At 42.8% G+C, this 19,203-nt stretch overlaps 1 protein-coding gene across 1 annotated transcript in view; it reads right to left on the reverse strand.

Moving 5' to 3' along the window:
• Positions 1 to 37: 37 nt before the first annotated feature.
• Positions 38 to 19,203, reverse strand: part of CNGB3 (cyclic nucleotide gated channel subunit beta 3) — a 65,574-nt gene continuing 46,408 nt past the window's right edge. The window contains exons 11-18 of the mRNA XM_081206078.1: positions 14,738 to 14,879; positions 12,015 to 12,174; positions 11,279 to 11,376; positions 10,130 to 10,213; positions 7,575 to 7,693; positions 6,523 to 6,669; positions 4,405 to 4,576; positions 38 to 2,412 (exon numbers count right to left, since the gene is read on the reverse strand). Coding sequence (XP_081062204.1) covers positions 2,335 to 2,412; positions 4,405 to 4,576; positions 6,523 to 6,669; positions 7,575 to 7,693; positions 10,130 to 10,213; positions 11,279 to 11,376; positions 12,015 to 12,174; positions 14,738 to 14,879 — 1,000 coding nt within the window. The 3' untranslated portion in view covers positions 38 to 2,334. The remainder of the gene's footprint in view (positions 2,413 to 4,404; positions 4,577 to 6,522; positions 6,670 to 7,574; positions 7,694 to 10,129; positions 10,214 to 11,278; positions 11,377 to 12,014; positions 12,175 to 14,737; positions 14,880 to 19,203) is intronic.

A 19,203-nucleotide genomic window follows, 5' to 3' on the forward strand; every position in this document is an offset into this window, starting at 1 on the left:
TAGCTTGTATTCTAACTTTCCAAGAGCCTTCCCTCATTCCTTTTCTCTCTGAAGCCTCCTGCCACCCCTTGAAAATCTGCTGCTGGGTGTTGGGGGACCCTTGCAATGGGGCAGAATATGATGCAAGAGGCTGTTGGGGCAAGATTGGGGAACTGGTTGGAAATCTACCATTCTTGAAGGAGCAGCTTGAAATGCAAGCCTTTCAGGGATTTTTAACTACATAAATTACAAATGTTTGTCTGTGAGATAACAAAGTACAAATCAGTGGTAGAGAAAACTGGAATGAAGAGAGGGAAACAAGCAGACAACTTTGAAGTTTAGCAACAATATTTCATAATGAACAGTCCTGTGTTCCTGTAGATCAGCGATTTTCAAACTTGTGGTCTGGCACTAAACTGACAACAACTTTTTTTCTCCGAAAAAGATTTTGGGGTCTTTATGCTAACTTAAGTTTCTTCAGAATGAAAGAAGAGGGGTTGACATAGAAGCCCAATAGGGGGTGGGGCTGTCAGCGGCGGAGCAAGCCGATCAGGCGCCTGGGGTGGCGCATGTGCCCTGCACCCAGGGGTGGGGCCACCCGGGGCAGGACACTCCGTGGGGCCTCCAAGGAGTCTGCCTGCATCCTCCCCTCAGTCGCCCTACAGCTGAGGGGGAGTCAGCAGGCAGACTGGGGCAGCGCGGAGCCTGCAGGCGCCCAAGCCACCACATCACTCCGTCACAACTTTCTTGTGCTAAGAGCAGGGTAAATATGCCTTAAATGAATAAATCTGCAGGGGGGGGGGGACTTTGGTCCTGGAGAGCCAGCTTCAGTCAGAACAGATAGAAGACATCTACTTTAATTTAAATTAGGATGAACATATGGAGTGGGTATCCAGATTTCTTTGTCTGGTTAATAGTCCAGTGGGAAGCCCACTCTATGGCTGTTCCTTAACCATGTTTTACTTTCTTTATGCAAAAATTTCATTAGGAGTAGCTGCAAGTTCAGTCGTCTTAAAAATGTTCTTAGCCTAGTTCCAGAAATAATTACCCCCAAAAGGCATGGGTTACCTCTCTCTGGAGAACAGAACCACAGGGTCCTAATGATAAGAGGAGAGAAATCAAAATTTGCTAATATGCTAATATCTCTGCAGCAACCTTTTCTGAATTTTTGCTCTGCCACAGATATTTTAATACTTTGGAGCAAATGTGAAGCACAAGGGTTAACTGATGTCCTCTTGCTGGGCTCCTTTCCCTAATCTGATGACATTAGAACAGAAAAAGGCTCATAAAGCAGCAGATTGGGTTTAAAACAGCTCAGTTAGGTAGGAGCTGACCTTTCTGCCAACAGTGGTTTATTAGCCGAGGAGAGGAAGAAATGGGCCTGTTACTCTGGAGGCTTGCTGCTCTAAATGAAATAGTGAAACAGGTTGGAGGGCCATAAGGAAAGAACTCTACTGGGGAGAACCTATTATGAGCTCTCATACCCATCTTGTTGCTCTCCAAGGGCTGTGTAATACTCCACAAAAGCAGAGCTGCTTCTTAGGATGTAGGAGACAATTTCAATAGCAGCGAACCAGCCAGAGAGCTTTTTCCTCTACTGTCAAGCAAACCTGTTCCCCATCAAACTTGTCTCAGTGGGAGTGGGGATAATTTAGCCCAAGATGGCAGTCCCAATGAAGAAAGGCCTTCCAAAAGGCCATTTCCTCCAGCTGAGGCGCAGAGGGGAGAGGCCCTATATTTTTTATAGTAAGATAGGTGTGAGGAACCTGTATAGGTGCAAACTAGAAGGGGGGACTACTTTCAGTAGGAACATGCATTAAAAATTAGCAGATTTAGTCCTGTAAAATTGAATTGGGCACCCACTCGGCACAGACCTGGGTACAATGCACAGCAAGAGGAACCACCAGTTATACTTGATCCCTCACTTTGACTTCAACAGTAAGAATATCTCCTTCTCCTGGGGTGCTGGAAGGAGTCATGCTAATGATAAGGGACTGGTTAGTGGTTCCTCTGAGTAAATTTGGTTTAGGAGGAGCCGGTGGTGTTGGCTGGCTGCTGGGAGCTGGTTCTTCCTTATGGGCAGACGGTTCCGCTTGCATCTGTGGCTCTTTGGCCTCTGCAGACTGTGTTGGGTTTATTTCTGTAGGTTTGGTTTCAAGCTTGGCTTTTTCTTTTTTGTCTCTTTCTGCCTTTTGTTCCTTTTCTTTCTTTGCTTGTTGCTCGTTTTCTTTCCTTGCTTGTTCCTCCTTTTCTTTCCTTGCTTGCTCCTCCTTTTCTTTCCTTGCTTGTTCCTCCTTTTCTTTCCTTGCTTGTTCTTCCCTTTCTTTTTCCTCCTGAAACAAAAACAGTTAAATATTAACTTCTCTTTTCCCTTTCCGCCTTTTCTCGTTCTTCTTTTTCTTTCTTTGCTTGTTCTTCCTTTTCTTTTTCCTCCTGTAACAAAAACAATTAAATATTGTTAAAGAAGGATGCTTGACAGGAAATTAAGATCACACCTAAGACCTCTCTGCATAGTAGGTGAGTACAATCCATCAAGCACAGCTAAAGGGATACCCACATTGATTTCAGAGTGGCTTGACATTGTCTTTGAAGGTCTACAAGTGTTCTACTGAGATTAGTGGATTCTGCATCAGTCACATGATGCAGCGATGCAAGACGGGGCCTTCTTTGTGATGGCACCTCAACTGTTGAGCTTGCTCCCTTCTGAAATGCAACATGTGTTTACCCTTTTTTCAGACACCAGCTTAGAACCTTGTACTTTTCACCTAGGCGTTAGGAAGTGGTTAATGTCCAGCTGGAATTCGTAGTTTTGCTTTTTCAGTGGACTTTTATTTTTTAAACTTTTATTTTTTTTTACTGTTACTGCCTTGAGAGATCTTTTGATACTATATTGATATTTGAAATAAATTGAAATATTTTAAATAAATAAGCACGCTCAGAACTCTCTGGAGGTAAATTTCCTCCAAAAAATGCCTCCCATGTGAAAAAAGCAGGCATGATCATATCCTGAAAAATATTTTCGAGTGCAATTGGAGGAGAAAGGTCACCAAATGTTAACTTGCCCAGCAAAAAATAGCCACGTGCCTTGGCTCATGGTGAGAATGCAGAGGTGTGGTCCTGGACTTTTTTTGTGTGTGAGTGATATTATGCTTACATGTCTATATTTTAACTGATGTTATTTTTATTGGTTACTTCTTTACTTGTTGTCGTGCATTTTATTATTGTTTTGTTACAAGCTGCCTTAGGAAAAACTATCTTAAAGTTGGGTTATAAGTGATTAAACTAAACAAACTCTGGTTGAAGTCCTGTTGGACAGGCTCAGCTCAGACAATAACTCCACATTTCATGGTTTATGAAGCTAGAAATGAAAGCCAGCACCAAGCGCCTCTGCTTTGCTCCCCATCCCTTTATTTTCCTGTTTATGTCAGTGTCTGACATAACAGGTAACTCTGGCTTAGCCTTTGTGATGGGAGGGGAGGTTGTTGCCTCCGCCAGCGCTGCCTCAATAAGGGTATCCTGTTAAAAGGACATGGGATTGTAGATCCTGTCCAAAGGCCAGTCGTGGGCTAAGGCCATGCCATGACCCATCAGGGACACTGCCCCCCCCCATTTGACATATGTTGTAGAGCTCCCCCTACTGGTGATTAGTGTGACTCCCTGCAGACAGGCAGGAGTCGGGATATACTCTGGTTTCACCCAATGCCTAAACCAAACCGCTCACATCTGTAATCACAATAAAGTTGTGACCTATTTCAGCCCATTAACCTAAAATATCCATGTCCGTGTGTGTTTATTATATAAGGGAACTACAGGGGTTTGTTACGCAATTAATGTATAAAGTACAGCTTTCTTCTGTCTGCCCCAAATCTGCTGACAATAAACTTCATTGTGTTGTTCCAAATGCCAGTAATTATGAGGAAGAAACAGTTTGTCTCTTAATTCACTTTCTTCGTACTGCGAACAATCTTATGAAATTATTTATTTGTTTAAATGCAGCTAATTGGGAAGATCCTTAAGAATATGGCGGAAGGAAAGGGGATCTCTCCATATGTGCTGATCACTGCTATCTGCTTCAGAAAGAAAATTGCTACATTAATGGGGATGAACTGAAACACACCGTCATTGTTGTCTTTGTCAGGATGGGTTTATAAAACTTGCATCCCCTTTTGAAGACGCTGCTCAGCACATTTTCCACTGCTTATAAATCTGGTGGGAGGGTATGTGCCTTCTCAGACATTTCCGAGTGCGATGGCATGGTAATGCCTGCCATCTCCTAGTGCTTGGATGTTTAACGAGGATTAGATTCCTTGCTCCTGGTAGTTCCTCTAACTAACCAGACCTCCACCCCACCCTGAGTTGGTATTCTCCCTGTTTATCTCTTCCACATTCCAGGCTCCCCATTGAACTTGCAGCATTTGTGAGTACCTGTTCCTCCATCTGTCTCTTCAGCTGGATAACAGCCGCCATGCCGCCACCTTTTCCACCCAGCAGCGCTTGGAACATCTTGGGTGGTTCTACTTTCTGTGTTAACAGGGTCAAGCCTTTGGCAGGTGCTGTTGGTCCTCCCACAGGCTTGCCTGCCTTCTTTATGAGCACTCTAGATCATAGGAAAAGTGGGAGGGGGGGAGAGAGAGAGAGAGAGAGCATGTGAAATAGTATTTGAACAGCCTCCTCTCTATTTAGTAGTTTTGCAGTCCATGTAATATTCCTGGATCCTGGATTCCCAGCCAGGCAGCAAAGGACACACAGTTCGTCCATCAGCTTTTATTGGAAAGGGATGCCTTGTGCGACGCCTGACCTGCAACTTCCAGTTCCATTATTTGTATTTCATTTGTTTCCTTCAAAGTGCTCAGGGCTTTGAATACAGTTCTCTCCTCCCATGTTCCATTAGGAATTCAATAATTCTGCCTTGTTTGTGTACCGATTTGCCTTCCCACCCAAGGCAATTGAGCCGCAACATATAAAAGCACAGACCCGTGCACCAGGGGGACTTCCTTTTAAGTTTCAGTTCTAAGCAACAGCCATCTCACGCCAATCTGCATACTGGTGGCTGCTTAAAAATTCAAGGAAATCCAGCGATTCCTTGCAGAAACGGATTAGTCCACTCTGGAAATAATATGGAAAAGCTGAACTGATTTATATCGGCAAGATACATGAAAAAAATTAATGCAGACTCCTAATTAGGTCTGATCTGTAATTGCCTCCTGGGCAAGGGCAAAAAATAGGTAAGAGTGATTGTCCTAGCCACCCGTAGGCATATGAACATTAAAAGTCCTGCTGGATCAGGGTTTTTAGGGTTAGACTCTATTTAATCTAGCATCCCATTTCTCATAGTAGCGAACCAAATGTTTCTAGGTTGCCAACAAGCAAGTGCATGAAGGCAACAGTTGTCTCTTGTTGCTCCTCATGAGCTGGTACTCAAAGCATACAACTTTTAAACTTAGTGGTTGTATATAACCATTACGACGAATAGTCCCTGGCTGGCTACCCATGATCTCCAATGAAACTGCATGGGCAAATATTCTTTTGAGAATATGTATGCATTTCTAACTGAAGGCTAGAACTCAAAAGAGTTACGTTAACTTTTGAAAGATAAACCCTTAAGGTATTCTCAAGAGGTCAATAGCAGAAAAATCTTGCAACAGTAGTGTAATCTCTCATTGTAAAGTTGCATTTTAAAAGAACACATTCCTTTTACATCATAAACATGGTCATTTAAGTAATGGAATTACATGGAATTAAAGAGAAAATCACAATAGATAATTGTACTATCGGCACACAATAAGAACTCTACTAGCTTTCCCTTGTTTGGGTCTAGTTTCTGCAGATACATTGTTAAAAGATGACCCTGGGGATCTCCTGCCATTCACCCCTTCTATTATTTTTAAAATATTCGGATTTTTCTTGCTGCACATGGTGCAGAGTACATTATTAGTGATACCCAAACCTCAGAGCCTAGGACTTGCCGATCAGAAGGTCGGTGGTTCAAATCCCTGCGACAGGGTGTTCTCCCGTTGCTCGGTCCCTGTTCCTGCCAAGCTAGCAGTTCGAAAGCACGTCAAAGTGCAAGTACATAAATAGGTACTGCTCCAGCAGGAAAGTAAACAGCGTTTCTGTGCGCTGCTCTGGTTCGCCAGAAGCGGCTTAATCATGCTGGCCACATGGCTCGGAAGCTGTATGCCGGCTCCCTCGGCCAATAAAGCGAGATGAGCGCCGCAACCACAGAGTCATTCGAGGCTGGACATAATGGCCAGGGGTCCCTTTATCTTTAAACACCTGCCGCCTTTAGTTTGTCCATAAGCGCTACATATGTTTGTGGAAATTTGTGTTGTGGGCCTGTCCGCTGGGTCTTTTAAATAACTTGCAATGTCCCTGATCATCTGGCATTATTAGCCCCAAGTTATCCTTCCTCCAACATTTGCAGCCATGTCCTGCAATAACCACATGTCTAAGAAGCAAATGCTCTTCTACATAAACAGAGGGAGAGAGATGCCAGTTCTGCATTTTAAGGCAAATGGTCTATAGATTTCTGGAAAGACTCACTTTCCCTTCTTCCTCAGGAGCTTTTCAGAGTCAGGGTAGTGCACCAAGATTTCATTGAGGGTCTTCTTGTCAAGAATGAAGAGGTTGGCAAATCCATGGGCCACCACATTTGCAGTCCGCCGATTTCCCCCGCTTGCAGCTAATAGGCTGAAACGACAGAGAGAACATTTATAAAAATATTTACCACCATATCATTAATAACATCAAAGCAGCTTTCCGTTTTATATATATATTGTCAGAGACCATCAGCTAACTATTATGGAAAGTATTTTCTTCATTGCCTGTGTAAATGCTAAAGGCGTAGAAAAGTTTTCAGCAGGCATTTAAATGTTGAAACAGAAGGTACCTGCTGAGTATTGACAGAACATTCCACCAGACTGTGCTGCTCACACAAAAGACTCTGTTTCGTGCTTCTGTCAAATGAGCCTTGCCTTGCTAACTCCTGGAGATGATCTTGCTGATTGAGCTAGGATAGGAAGGATTTTGGTGGTCCCTAAGGTACCCTTGGGACGCGGGTGGCGCTATGGGTTAAACCACGGAGCCTAGGACTTGCTGATCAGAAGGTTGGCGGTTCGAATCCCCGTGACGGGGTGAGCTCCCGTTGCTAAGTCCCTGCTCCTGCCAACCTTGCAGTTCGAAAGCACATCAAAGTGCAAGTAGATAAATAGGCAGGAAGGTAAATGGTGTTTCCGTGCGCTGCTCTGGTTCGCCAGAAGCGGCTTAGTCATGCTGGCCACATGACCCGGAAGCTGTACACCGACTCCCTCGGAGAATAAAGCGAGATGAGCGCCGCAACCCCAGAGTCAGTTGCGACTGGACCTAATGGTCAGGGCTCCCTTTACCTTTACCTTTATGGAACAGCAAAGGCAAAAATGTTCCTCTTCAACCAGGCCTTGCAAATGTGCTTGGAGGAGGGGAGTTTATTCGTTTGTGGTGTTTTCTTTTTTGTACTTGTTTTTATTATTATTTCGTTTTTATCTTTTTTTTATATGTGGTGAACCCTGAGATCTACAGATGAAGGGTGATATACAAATTTAATAAACAAACATTACCTGATCTCTCCAAATACAGCTCCTGCTCTCAAGGTGACCAGGACCTTGGTGCCATCAGGACCTCCCAGCACTTGAACCTCTCCTTGTTTGATGATGTACATTTCTCTACCAATTTCTCCCTAGGTATAAACATGCAGAAGAAAATATTCTCAGTCCATGATAGCTCAGTGGTGATAATGACACGCAATTGCAGAAAGAATATTCTTTAAAGAGTCATGGCTTATTTCTGCAGCTGGTGAACTTGCCACAAACTGAATCTCCGCTTTGTAACACTGGCATGATGAAGCAGCTTCTTAAACTGTACAGTAAAATCACTATGCCCTGTTTTGAAAGGTTTTCCCATTGTAGATACAGTAATGATGAATAATTCGGTATTTCCTCCTCCCTCCAAGGAGGTCAGGGTGGCCAAGATGGGGGTTGCTGCATTTTATCCTCCCAGTGACTTTGCCAGGATGAGTTAGGCTGAGAGAGAGAGAGATACTATTCTAGGTAGGCTTGCACTCCTCATGAAGGAACAACTTCACTGTTTGGGCTCCTATGTGTCACCAGAATCTCATGTAGCTTTGGTGGCTAGGCATGCTTATGCCCAGCTTAGGCTGATTCGCCAGCTATGGGTATTTCTGGACCAGGGTAGCCTGGCCGTAGTTGCCCATGCTCTGGTTGCCTCCTACAATGGGGGAAAATGACCTAGAAGATGGCTTGGAGGTTACAGCTAGTGTAGAAGGCAGCTGCTAGGCTGGTAAGTGGGGCAACCCAATGAGACTGGGAGTCCTGAAAGCACTGCACTGGCTGCCAATTAAGTTTGTACTATCATACAAAGCCCTAAGTGCCTAAAAGAATGAATTCTCCAGTATCAGCCACTTCAGACCCTGTGATTGGCCGGTGGCGTCACGGTGCTGCCACAGGGGGCTGCCTGGTTGACTCTGACCTGTGACAGGGCCTTCTCAGTGGTGTCCCCTCTTTGTGGAAGGCCCTCCCTAGTGACGCATGTCTGTTTCCCTCATGACTGACATATCGTCTGGACATGGAACTGAGAGGGGGAAATTCCTCCTCGTCCTTTGACTCAGGTAGCAAAATGCCTTGGGCCGGTCCATGGATATGGAATGATTTTAACCTTCACAGAGTTGAAAAAACTATCCATAGATGTGACTCTAGTTAAAAGTATCTCTCTCTATCTCACCTTGCCTCTCCCATTCTCCAAGACAAGCATAGCAACAGCAGCCCAAACAAATGAAACACTGCACATTCCAAAGCAAATCAGCATTTTAATTATTTTTCCTAATGATCATTTGCATAATTTCAAAGAGGAAATCAAGAATAATCAACCAACCAAAGCATCTGCTGTTTCTTGCATATTTACCAGCTCATTTGTGAGCTGATTAGCATCCAAATGAAGCCAATTATACCTGGACAAACAGGACTGAAATGTCTGCGCTTATGATATATGTACTCCAATCAATGTAATCTAGTATACTATAAAAGAAAAGGTAGCATAAAAGTTGAGTGTATCCATCATTTATATAGTCAGTGCAGTCCAGTGTTGCAAGCATTATTTTTGTAAATAATAGATCTGGATTTGAACAAAACCTCAGCCATACATAGGTAAAGATTTAAATCGCTTGTCAACTTCAGGGCCAAAGTAGATGTGACATTAAATGCATGTAAGAATTTAACGTGCTTGATTTATTTCCTTTAAATAGTAGCTACGGTATGTGTGTGAGAGAGAGATCAGGGAGGCAATCAAGACTGAGAATGCAGTATGGGGGCGGGCTTTAACCCTTTCCCACCATGCTGTGATCTTGAAAAAAAGTTATTCTCGCAAAAGTTACTATTTGCTCCAGGATGGAAGCTCCTGTAGGTACCAATGGAAGCTTCATTTAAATGCCAGACTTCATCTTCCAGATGTGGCAGGGGAGTGGAATTTTCATCAGCACCTTCGTGCAGGAGGAAAAGGCTAAGCTGAATTCTTAGGCTTATGCTGAAGTCCTAATCCTGATTTCTGGGTTCTCCCCAAATGACACAACATTAGTTTGGCCCACACTTAGAAAACTGCTGTACTTTATTGTCTAGTCATTACAGCAAGCATGGCTATATCGAGACTGATCATTATTGGCAAAGCGCAGAACATTTAAATGTATGTGTCTCAGATTCTTTTTTCAGATGGCAAATCACAGAATTTTACAGTTCAGTCTCAGGCATCTCTCTTTACACTTATATCTAGTTTTGTGTCTGCAACATTTCAGTTAAATAATGAAGTCTAATAATGTATGCCAATAGATAACTCATATTTAAATTCCAGTTGCTCTTACTCTATTTAAAAAAAAAACAACAAACCCGCACACATATATATAAGTAATAAAATCCATATTGTCTGGGCCAAGTTTGAAATTTGAGAGTACATTATTATTATTGCAAATTGCACTCTAATTAGTTTTCATGCAATGTAATTTGCCCAAGATTAATTTTGTTCAAATTTTATTCTTGACCCATAGCTGAACTCCTTTTTCTAACGCTCTCATTATTCTTGCATTTGTAATATAAATTGTCAAGATCACCTTTTTGCAGACAAAGTCACCAGGTAAATACACAATGGATTTCAGTCTCAGCAGCATGTCACAGATCATTTGGTTATCACATCCCTGGTAAAAAAAAAGAGGGGGGCGAGAATAATCAGAATCAGAATTATATTGTATGTGAAATGCATACAGGTAATGTTACACAGAACTGGCAGAAGGTCAAAATACAAAAGAAGAAAAAAAAGATTAAATCTAATCTTTACTTGTGGATCATAGAAGTTCCTTCTAAGATTAGCTAGGTTGCAGGCAGCATGCATATGCTCACCCATTTAATGATTTAGTTCCAACAAAGAATGCTGGCTGTAAAATGGAATTCTTGCTGTAAAATTGGAAGCATTGGGTAATTGTCTCCTTTAAGCCAGCAACTTGTATAAGCATCCTTCACGGCTTTGTCAAAGCTTATGAACCAGTGTGGCTCCTGGTGGCTGGTTCAGTCCCACTGTGAGCCACTAGTAACTACATGAACCTCTTTCCCGTGTGCTTCTACCTTCACGGGGCCACCGTGTTGAAGATTCATTCCCCGTGCTTGCAGTCATGGGATTGTTGTCTATCACATGACGGTGTATGTTTTCATTCCACAGAGTGGGAAGTGACGGAGACAGGATGTTTGTGTTACTGTGTTCCGTGAAGTGGGACTATTGCCCTTTTTCTTTCTCTTTGCTGTCTGATGCTAAAAGGAGAAGGAGCCATGTTGCAGTGCTCCGTGTGTATTTCTATGTAAATAAAGTAGAAATGCTGAGTTGCTGAGGTCTGTCACGCAAGCTGTGAAGACTCTGTGGATCCCTAAGTGTGCCGATGTCTGTTGGCATTGGTCGCTGTGATGTTCGGGCAGAAGAAAGCTTTTGAAGCTCCCGAACGAACGACCAGGAGGGAGGGAACATGCCAGTCGGGCATGTGACTCTGCTACGGCCCTACTCAAGAGTAGGATGGCTCCTGACATACCATACTTGGTCCTAGTTGGAGATAATCGGCATTAAAGCAACTGTGTAACTTTGCTTTTATTGTTGCACGTAAATTCAAAATTGTTTACTGGAATCGCTTTGTTTGTTTGTTTGGTGATCCGGATTACTGCAAGCAAGCAAACATCTTTCCAATCCTGGATGTTAGATTACATGAAAAGCCACTTACTTTGAACAAGTCGACTTTACTGACAATGGCAAAGTTCACATCGATTGCAATGGCTAGCTGCATCTTCCCTGGCATCTGCTCCAGTAATTCAGATTCATCTGCAAGGCAGGATTACAGAACAGGTGAGGGGAAGAAACTTTTTGAAAAAACAAACAAAAATTGAGCTACATTGGATCTCTACCGACCAAAAACAACTACAAAACTAAAATGATTAGAAGGGAAGGGCTGTCAGGAATACTTGATAAAAGTTTGCAAAAGTATTATCCAAATTTAGGCAGCCTTTCTGATCAGTTGCAATTTAGGATATGGATTTATTAAAAGAATATATTTTTTATAAAGCACAAAATTATTTGATGAAATCAAGTGCAGTAGTTAATAATTGCTGCTGATTCCCAGTCCATTGTCAAAGAAACTAAATTATATTGATATTCCCAGGGAAAGTGGGGAGAAGAAGAGTTTGGATTTGATATCCCGCCTTTCACTCCCTTTAAGGAGTCTCAAAGCGGCTAACATTCTCCTTTCCCTTCCTCCCCCACAACAAACACTCTGTGGGGTGAGTGGGGCTGAGAGACTTCAAAGAAGTGTGACTAGCCCAAGGTCACCCAGCAGCTGCAGGTGGAGGAGCGGAGACGCGAACCCGGTTTCCCAGATTAGGAGACTACCGCTCTTAACCACTACACCACACTGGCTCTCGAGAGTGGGGTGTAAGTGTCTTTTGAATTATTCTGAATTTTACCCAGCATTCCTTGCGAATCCCACGTATACTCATACCAAGTTCGAACACGATTCTGAACAATTCTTGGGATTGTGTTGACGTTCATGTAAGATACAGTGTTATCCATACAGGCACGGTAGTAGTTCTGCCCTGCTGTCGCTGCGCCAATGACATCTCGCATCTGCAAATATCAACCAGTATCGTTAGAAGGCTATTATAACAGTTTGTTGACGTTTTAGTCACTTTTAGATGACATCTCCTGCATTTATATTGTTTTGTTTTTATTTGTTGGCTGAGTTTGGCTGTAAATGTTATTGACCTTTCAATATGTCATGAGCTGCTTTGTTGATGTGATAGTGGTAAGGAAGGAGGCACAATTTTATATACTTATACTATGCAGTTGTTCATCGCTTTTCTTACCCAAAAAGCCCAGTTTTGTAAAGAAGTGTTTGATTTGTTGCCCAGGACCACTATTTAGTCGTTATTATTATATTTTTTTTGCAGTCTTCCTCTGTAGTGGATTCTGAGTGTGCGCTCCGTTGTGAAAAGGGCATATGCCAACATCTAAACTAAATATTTTTATGAGAAAAAGTATAACAGACTAGAAGCACCCTGATGACAAGGACTGGCTGGATGAGGAAGAGTGGTGGGCGCCGCCAGCCCAAGAGCCCCTCAGGGACAACACAGAGGAAGAAGACTTAGACCCAGGACAGTGGTGGCGGGACACAGGGGTTCAGTCTGCGGAACGGATGAGCTGGGAGGTGCTAGGTTTGAGTGAACATGGGGGGACAGAAGAAGGAAGCCATTCCAGGACAGGACCGGGTGCCGAGAATCTCAGTGTGAGCGCAGACTCTGACAGAGAGAGAAGAGGCAGAAGCTGCTTCTACTACTCAGCATCTGGATAGTCCTGTTCCTACTGGTTCTCCTCCTCCACTGACACCCACAACATGAAGAGTCCTGCTCACTGCTGAACAACAGGCCAGACAGGCCCAGAGAGGAAACTCTCCCTGTTGCTGCGGTCTACAGATGTTTGGGAGGAGTCAAGACTAAGGGGACAAGAGAGGGAAGGAGGGGCCAGACACCACTTTTCAGCAATGTCTTCAACTAGGGGATACTAGCCCAGATGTGTTTTCACTTTTGTGAATAAAAGCTAACTGCATTTCATGTCTCATGTCCTTTTCCTGACTTGTGGATGACCTGAATTCTCCTGTCAGCCCCTGGACACCTAAGAATCATTGACTTTATTCTGGAATGATACTACTATAAAGAAGCACAGGAGGATTGGGCTGAAGTTGTATTTGCCTGATTACACAAGACCAGTTAGTAAGCTCTCCAAATAAACAAGAGCCTCCAGAATCATACCTGTGTGTTTGCAGTCCGTCGTGAAACGTAAGACTAGCTGCCAAGCACAGAGTGAAATTGGCAGTGATATTAACAGAGTCTAAAACTGTAAGCCCATTTCCACTTACCTGAATTCTATGGGATTTACTTCAGAGTAGACATATATAGGATTACATTGCAAACGGAGTTCGTGCACTGTTCGAAATGCTGACAAGCTGTTTCCTGACTCCCAATAGCAATCAACTCAGCAACTAAGCTAATTTGTAGAAAGATCCATTTGATAAACAACAAATTAGCCTTTGTAGAGGACAAACCAGGCCTGACTGTTTTTTTTTATTACTCCGGGATAATATTTACTTCCCCTTTTCCCAATAAAGAGACTGGGAGCTGGGTGGGAGTGATTCTCTGAAATGTTGATTTTAAAATAACATGATTCAAAAAGGCCAATACAATTTTGGCCCCCAACAAGATAATAAGCAGTAAAGGTGAGGACAATGAGGAAATCAAGAGTTTCATAAATTTGTTATGGGTCATCTAAGTCAATAACAGCATCAAAACCATCTTCAACAATACATTTTCATTTCTTTTGGCAGCATGAAACTCATATCAGATATTACTATGAGAAGAATGGTGTCAACCCTTTCTAAATGTTTTGGTCACATTACAGAGCATCAGTGTTTTCTGGAAGTTAAACAGGATTTTCTCCCTGGTATACCTATATTGTAAGACCACCATAGAATGTGTGTTGGATGGTGAATGAATGAATTTATTTGTGTCAGCCATCGGTCATAGCAATAAAACAACAATATGATACACAAAAAAATAAAAATAAAAGTGAATTGTATAAAATACATTTTAGGTTTTGAATCAATAGTCAAATAGTGGATCTTATTCTAATTGCCCCAGCTATTGCAACCATTGCTGTCTCCTGCTCATCTTGATCTGCCAAGAGAAAGGACACTGTGGCAGTGGCTGGGCGACCCGGAATGAACAATAAAAGAGGGGTGATAACCTCGTTCCTCAAGTCTTTATAAAGAGTGCAAGCCAAAAGGGCATGTTGGATGGTGTGTTCTGAGATGATCTGGGAGCTTCCAGTGTACATACTTTCCACCTTTGCTTCAATAATGTCAGAAGCTCCAGGTTATGCAGAGGAGCCAGTGATGCAATATCTTCCCATGCCAGGGAGTGTGTACATAGTTCTCTTCCTCCACATTTCATCCTCACAACAACAATGAGGTAGGTTTGACTAACAGACCATGACTAGCCCAAGGCTAGACAGCTTTGTACCTGTCTCTCTCTAGTAAAAACTCATATTTTGACGTGAAGACTAAATGTTAAATACACAGATTGTTGAAAACCTCTTAAACTCAAGGGTCAGTTTAACCATTAATGCCTTTGCTTACCTGACCAATCAAGCTGGAAAATACAAAGACTCCTGAGAAGAAATTCAGAAGTTGAAAGATGATTTCAAACATGGTTACTGGTTCTGGAAGCCCACCAATAGTGATTAAAGTGCGAACTGCCCAGTAGTAACATCTTAGATACCTGTAGATAGAATACAATTTTTGATATTATTCTTCTACATAGGTTTCCAATGCAGAAATACTATTCTGTATTACTCTGAATTTCAGAAACAGGAAAAATGTCTTCCCTCCACCTCCTCACTGCAACTAGTCCTGATAATTAATGAACTAAAAAAAAAGGATTACCGTATTTTTCGCTCTATAACACGCACCCGACCATAACACGCATATAGTTTTTAGAGGAGGAAAACAAGAAAAAAAATATATTCTAAACGAAACAGTGGATGTATGTTTTTTTGTGGTTCATGCTGTGGCCACAGACATGTGATCTGACGGTGAGTTTGGGGTAGCCCAATGCAAAAATCCTGAGGATCCATGTGGATCCATGCTTTGTAACCACATTTTTGCACCACTGTGGCCCTGGGCAACAGTGGGTGCGTGATTTTTTTGGTGCAAGCTGTAGCCATGGACATGCTATGTGATCTGATGGTGAATTTGGGGTGACCCAGTGCAAAAATCCTGAGGATCCATGTAGATCTGTGCTTTGTAACCACGTTTTAAGTGGGGAGGGAAGGAAAAGCACTCAAGGGACAAGGAACACGCATAGGGTGGGTGGAGAAGGATGCTGTTAATAATGCAGAAGAGGGGTATAAGAGGAGAAGGCTCCTCTCCTCTCCCGCTTTGCTCCTTTAAAGCAAGCAGGCTCTCTGTCCCTCTCCCCCCCCCCCACTCTTCTCCCGCTTTGCTGTTTCAAAGCAAGCCACGGAGGAGGGAAGGAAGGGGAACCATGGATCCTCTGCTCACAACTGCAGCAGATTCCCCCACCATCCGTAGGCATTCGCTCCATAACACGCACAGACATTTCCCCTTACTTTCTAGGAGGAAAAAAGTGAGTGTTATGGTGCAAAAAATACGGTACTTTGTGGTTTTATGTAGAACAAGGATGGAAATCCTGTGGTCTTCCAGATGGCCTTGGTCCAGTATACCTGAAGGAGCGTCTCCACCCCCATCGTTCAGCCCGGACACTGAGGTCCAGCACCAAGAGCCTTCTGGCAGTTCCCTCATTGCAAGAAGTGAAGTTACAGGGAACCAGGCAGAGGGCCTTCTCAGTAGTGGCACCTGCCTTGTGGAACGCCCTCCCATACAACTATCTGACTTTTAGAAGACAGCTGAAGGCAGCCTGTTTAGGGAAGCTTTTAATGTTTGATGGACTATTGTATTTTAATATTTAGTTGGAGGCCGCCCAGAGTGGCTGGGGAAACCCAGCCAGATGCGTGGGGCATAAATAATAAATTTTGTTGTTGTTGTTGTTGTTGTTGTTGTTGTTGTTGTTGTTGTTGTTGTTGTTGATCCCAGCTCCTATTCATTCCAGGTAGAATGGACAATGGACAATGGTAAGGAATGATGGGAATTGTAGTTCAACAACTTCTAGAGAGCCACAGGTTCCCCACAAGGTAGAGGGGTGTGTGTGTGTGTGTCGCTAAATGTGTCATTATTAAATACAGGTTGTGTCTGTAGAGACACAGTCTTCATAGTTGTGTTGGCTTCATTTAAGTCAGGGGTCAGCAAACCTTTTCAGCAGGGGGCAGGTCCACTGTCCCTCAGACCTTGTGGAGGGCTAAACTATATTTTGAAAGGAAAAAATAAAAGAACGAATTCCTATGCCCCACAAATAACCCAGAGATGCATTTTAAATAAAAGCACACATTCTACTCATGTAAAAACATGCTGATTCCCAGACGGTCTGCTGGCCAGATTTAGAAGTCGATTGGGCTGGATCCGGCCCCTGGGCCTTAATTTGCCTACCCATGATTTAAGTTGTAGAGATTTTTTGAAATGGGGGCAAACAGTGAGCCATGTAAAATCAGTGCTTCTTGGTTTATCCCCCCCCCAATTATAGTGTCTCTTGAAATCAGACCATGCAGCACACCTGCAAGGTTATTTCTGTACAAGCCGAGTGAGCACATTGCTTGTCATTTCATGACTCTATAATATTGGAAAGTATGTTGGACCCTTTGGCGGTCCTATCTTCAGATTTCCTCACTTGAAATGTGTCAGACATATAAAGCTGTTCCTGAACACATCAGGGGAGATTATTGATCACTCTATTGAATTCCAAAGGAAATAATTCTCCTTCTAAAAAGTTCATTCTCGAGACAGCAGCAGATTGGCTACGTGGCTCTCATTTTAACAGTCAGAAAATGTGTGGTGTTTGGTCTGTCTGCTCAGTGACACTTCAGTCTGGCAACACCAGGTGTTTCAGTGCATTGTTGCTAGGGTGACAACCACAAGGCTGTTGTCTACTAGTAGGGATGGGAGAAAATTTTTATTCAGTTCACATTTAAATGCAAACCTACCTACTTCACACATTCCAAAACAATACAAGAACCAAAGCACAGTCATCCGTCAAAAGCTACACTTTTTTCAGTGCATTTACTCCAAAAAGGTAATGTATACAAAAATGCATATACTAGGGTAAAATGTACATACAGATGCATTTATTAGTGAAAATAACATTTGAAAATGCATTTTGTTACGGGAAATTTTGCAAAAATGGCAATAGTAGGAAAATAACACGTAAAAATGTCTGTATGAGGAGACATTGGTGCTAAAACGCTGATAAATTTTCACGCGTACATTGTTTTTGCTTTGTTTTTAAATCACAAACTAATGTGGAAATATGGAGAACTGATATGCAGAGAACTGCAGCAATGAGAAACTGATATAAACCAAAACTGACGGAGTCACCTGTCCCTATACTAGGCTCCTAGACAGGCTGCTTCAGGTCAAGCAAACCCTCCAGTATAACCAACCAATCTTTGTTATTATAACCCCACTAAGTTACAGTCAGACAAATACGATTTGCAATTTGCAATTTACAGGCCAGTAGAGACTACTGACAGCACACCAAAGGGCTAGGATATATGTGTGAGTTCTTGCACATTTACAATCATACTTAGAATGGATTGCTGAGTGCTAGTATGGTTGATAAGGATATTTAATCAGCCAGTCCCTAGCAATAACACACTGATGTAATTTTCCAGTATAAACAACAAAGCATTTCAGCCCTTGGTGGAAGACTTGGCAAGTTGTAACCCAGGGACAGACACTATACCTTTAAAGCTCAATTGTGTGGAATATTCAAGAGCCATGGATTCTCCTATTTGTCTCCCTGGTCCCTTTGGCCACCCACTCCTTGCTTGCTGTGCAAGACACTTGAACAACGTATCAGGTGATCTACCTTTTATAGCAAGTGGCAGGCAAGAGGATCAATGAGGAACCCAATAGCTGCAAATAGTGAGCCTCCTGTTTCATTGGGAAATTTAAATGAGTGATACAGCCTCTCCATGGTTAGCATCCCATGCTAACAGGAGTGATGACTTTCAGTTAATCTAACACAAAGCATAATATAGAACTAGATATGTCTGAGGGACAAAGGTATTCTGTATCAGATTATTTTAACGCTCAGGTACTTTGAACACGATAGAGTCCTATATCCTGCCCCATCCTCCTCCTGCCCTGGCTCCTGCCTTGTAGGTGGCACCAAACCCCATAAATCACTGACCCCCACTGCTGGGTCACTCTCCTCGCCCCTGCCTCCACCACAAACTCTAAAGAGCCCCGCCAGTCCCTAACATGCCAGAGACTGAGTTTAGCCCCACGTTTTAAATCTAGGTGCCCAGCCGATTCTTTTGCCATTTACCCCCCACACCTGGATCACCTGGATTCATATTTTCCTCCTACATTAACTGCATTGCCATCATGTCTGCAAAAGCTGCACTCACTACATTTCTGCATGCATTGCATGTCTTATAATATATACTGCCTGCTGTTGCCTCCCCATATTTTTCTTTTGTTGAATTAATAGCTATTGACTTGGCACCTCTTCCCCAGCTACACTGCACAGTGTCAGCTCCCACTGGAGAGTTTCTCTCTTTGCAACATGTTTACATGTATCCTTTGCCATATGAAAGGAAATGACAGAACATGACCCTGTGAAGACTCTTAAGGGAGCGAAATGTTCTGTTGCAATCGGAAGGTTGCATAGTAATTGTACTCCATTGAACTTTCCACGTAGCTGTTTTCTTACGTATGTAATGCTTCTTCTCCTCACACCTAATCGGTAAGTTTAATTTACGACCTTTGTGCTTTCTAAATGTTTAATTAAGTTAGTGATTAGAGCTGACTCATAAACCCGTAAAAACCCCAAACGGTAAACTAATCACTCACTACACCTGCCTTCCATATAATTAGCATTGTTCCTTACTTCCAATCGGCAGCAATGCTGCTAAAAAGTTAGCAGGGCAAGCAAGTTCTGAAGGTTTTGCTTGCAAGCAAGATGGGAA

The sequence above is a fragment of the Podarcis bocagei genome, assembly GCF_964188305.1.
Source record: "Podarcis bocagei genome assembly, chromosome: 8".
NCBI classification, from domain to species: domain Eukaryota; kingdom Metazoa; phylum Chordata; class Lepidosauria; order Squamata; family Lacertidae; genus Podarcis; species Podarcis bocagei.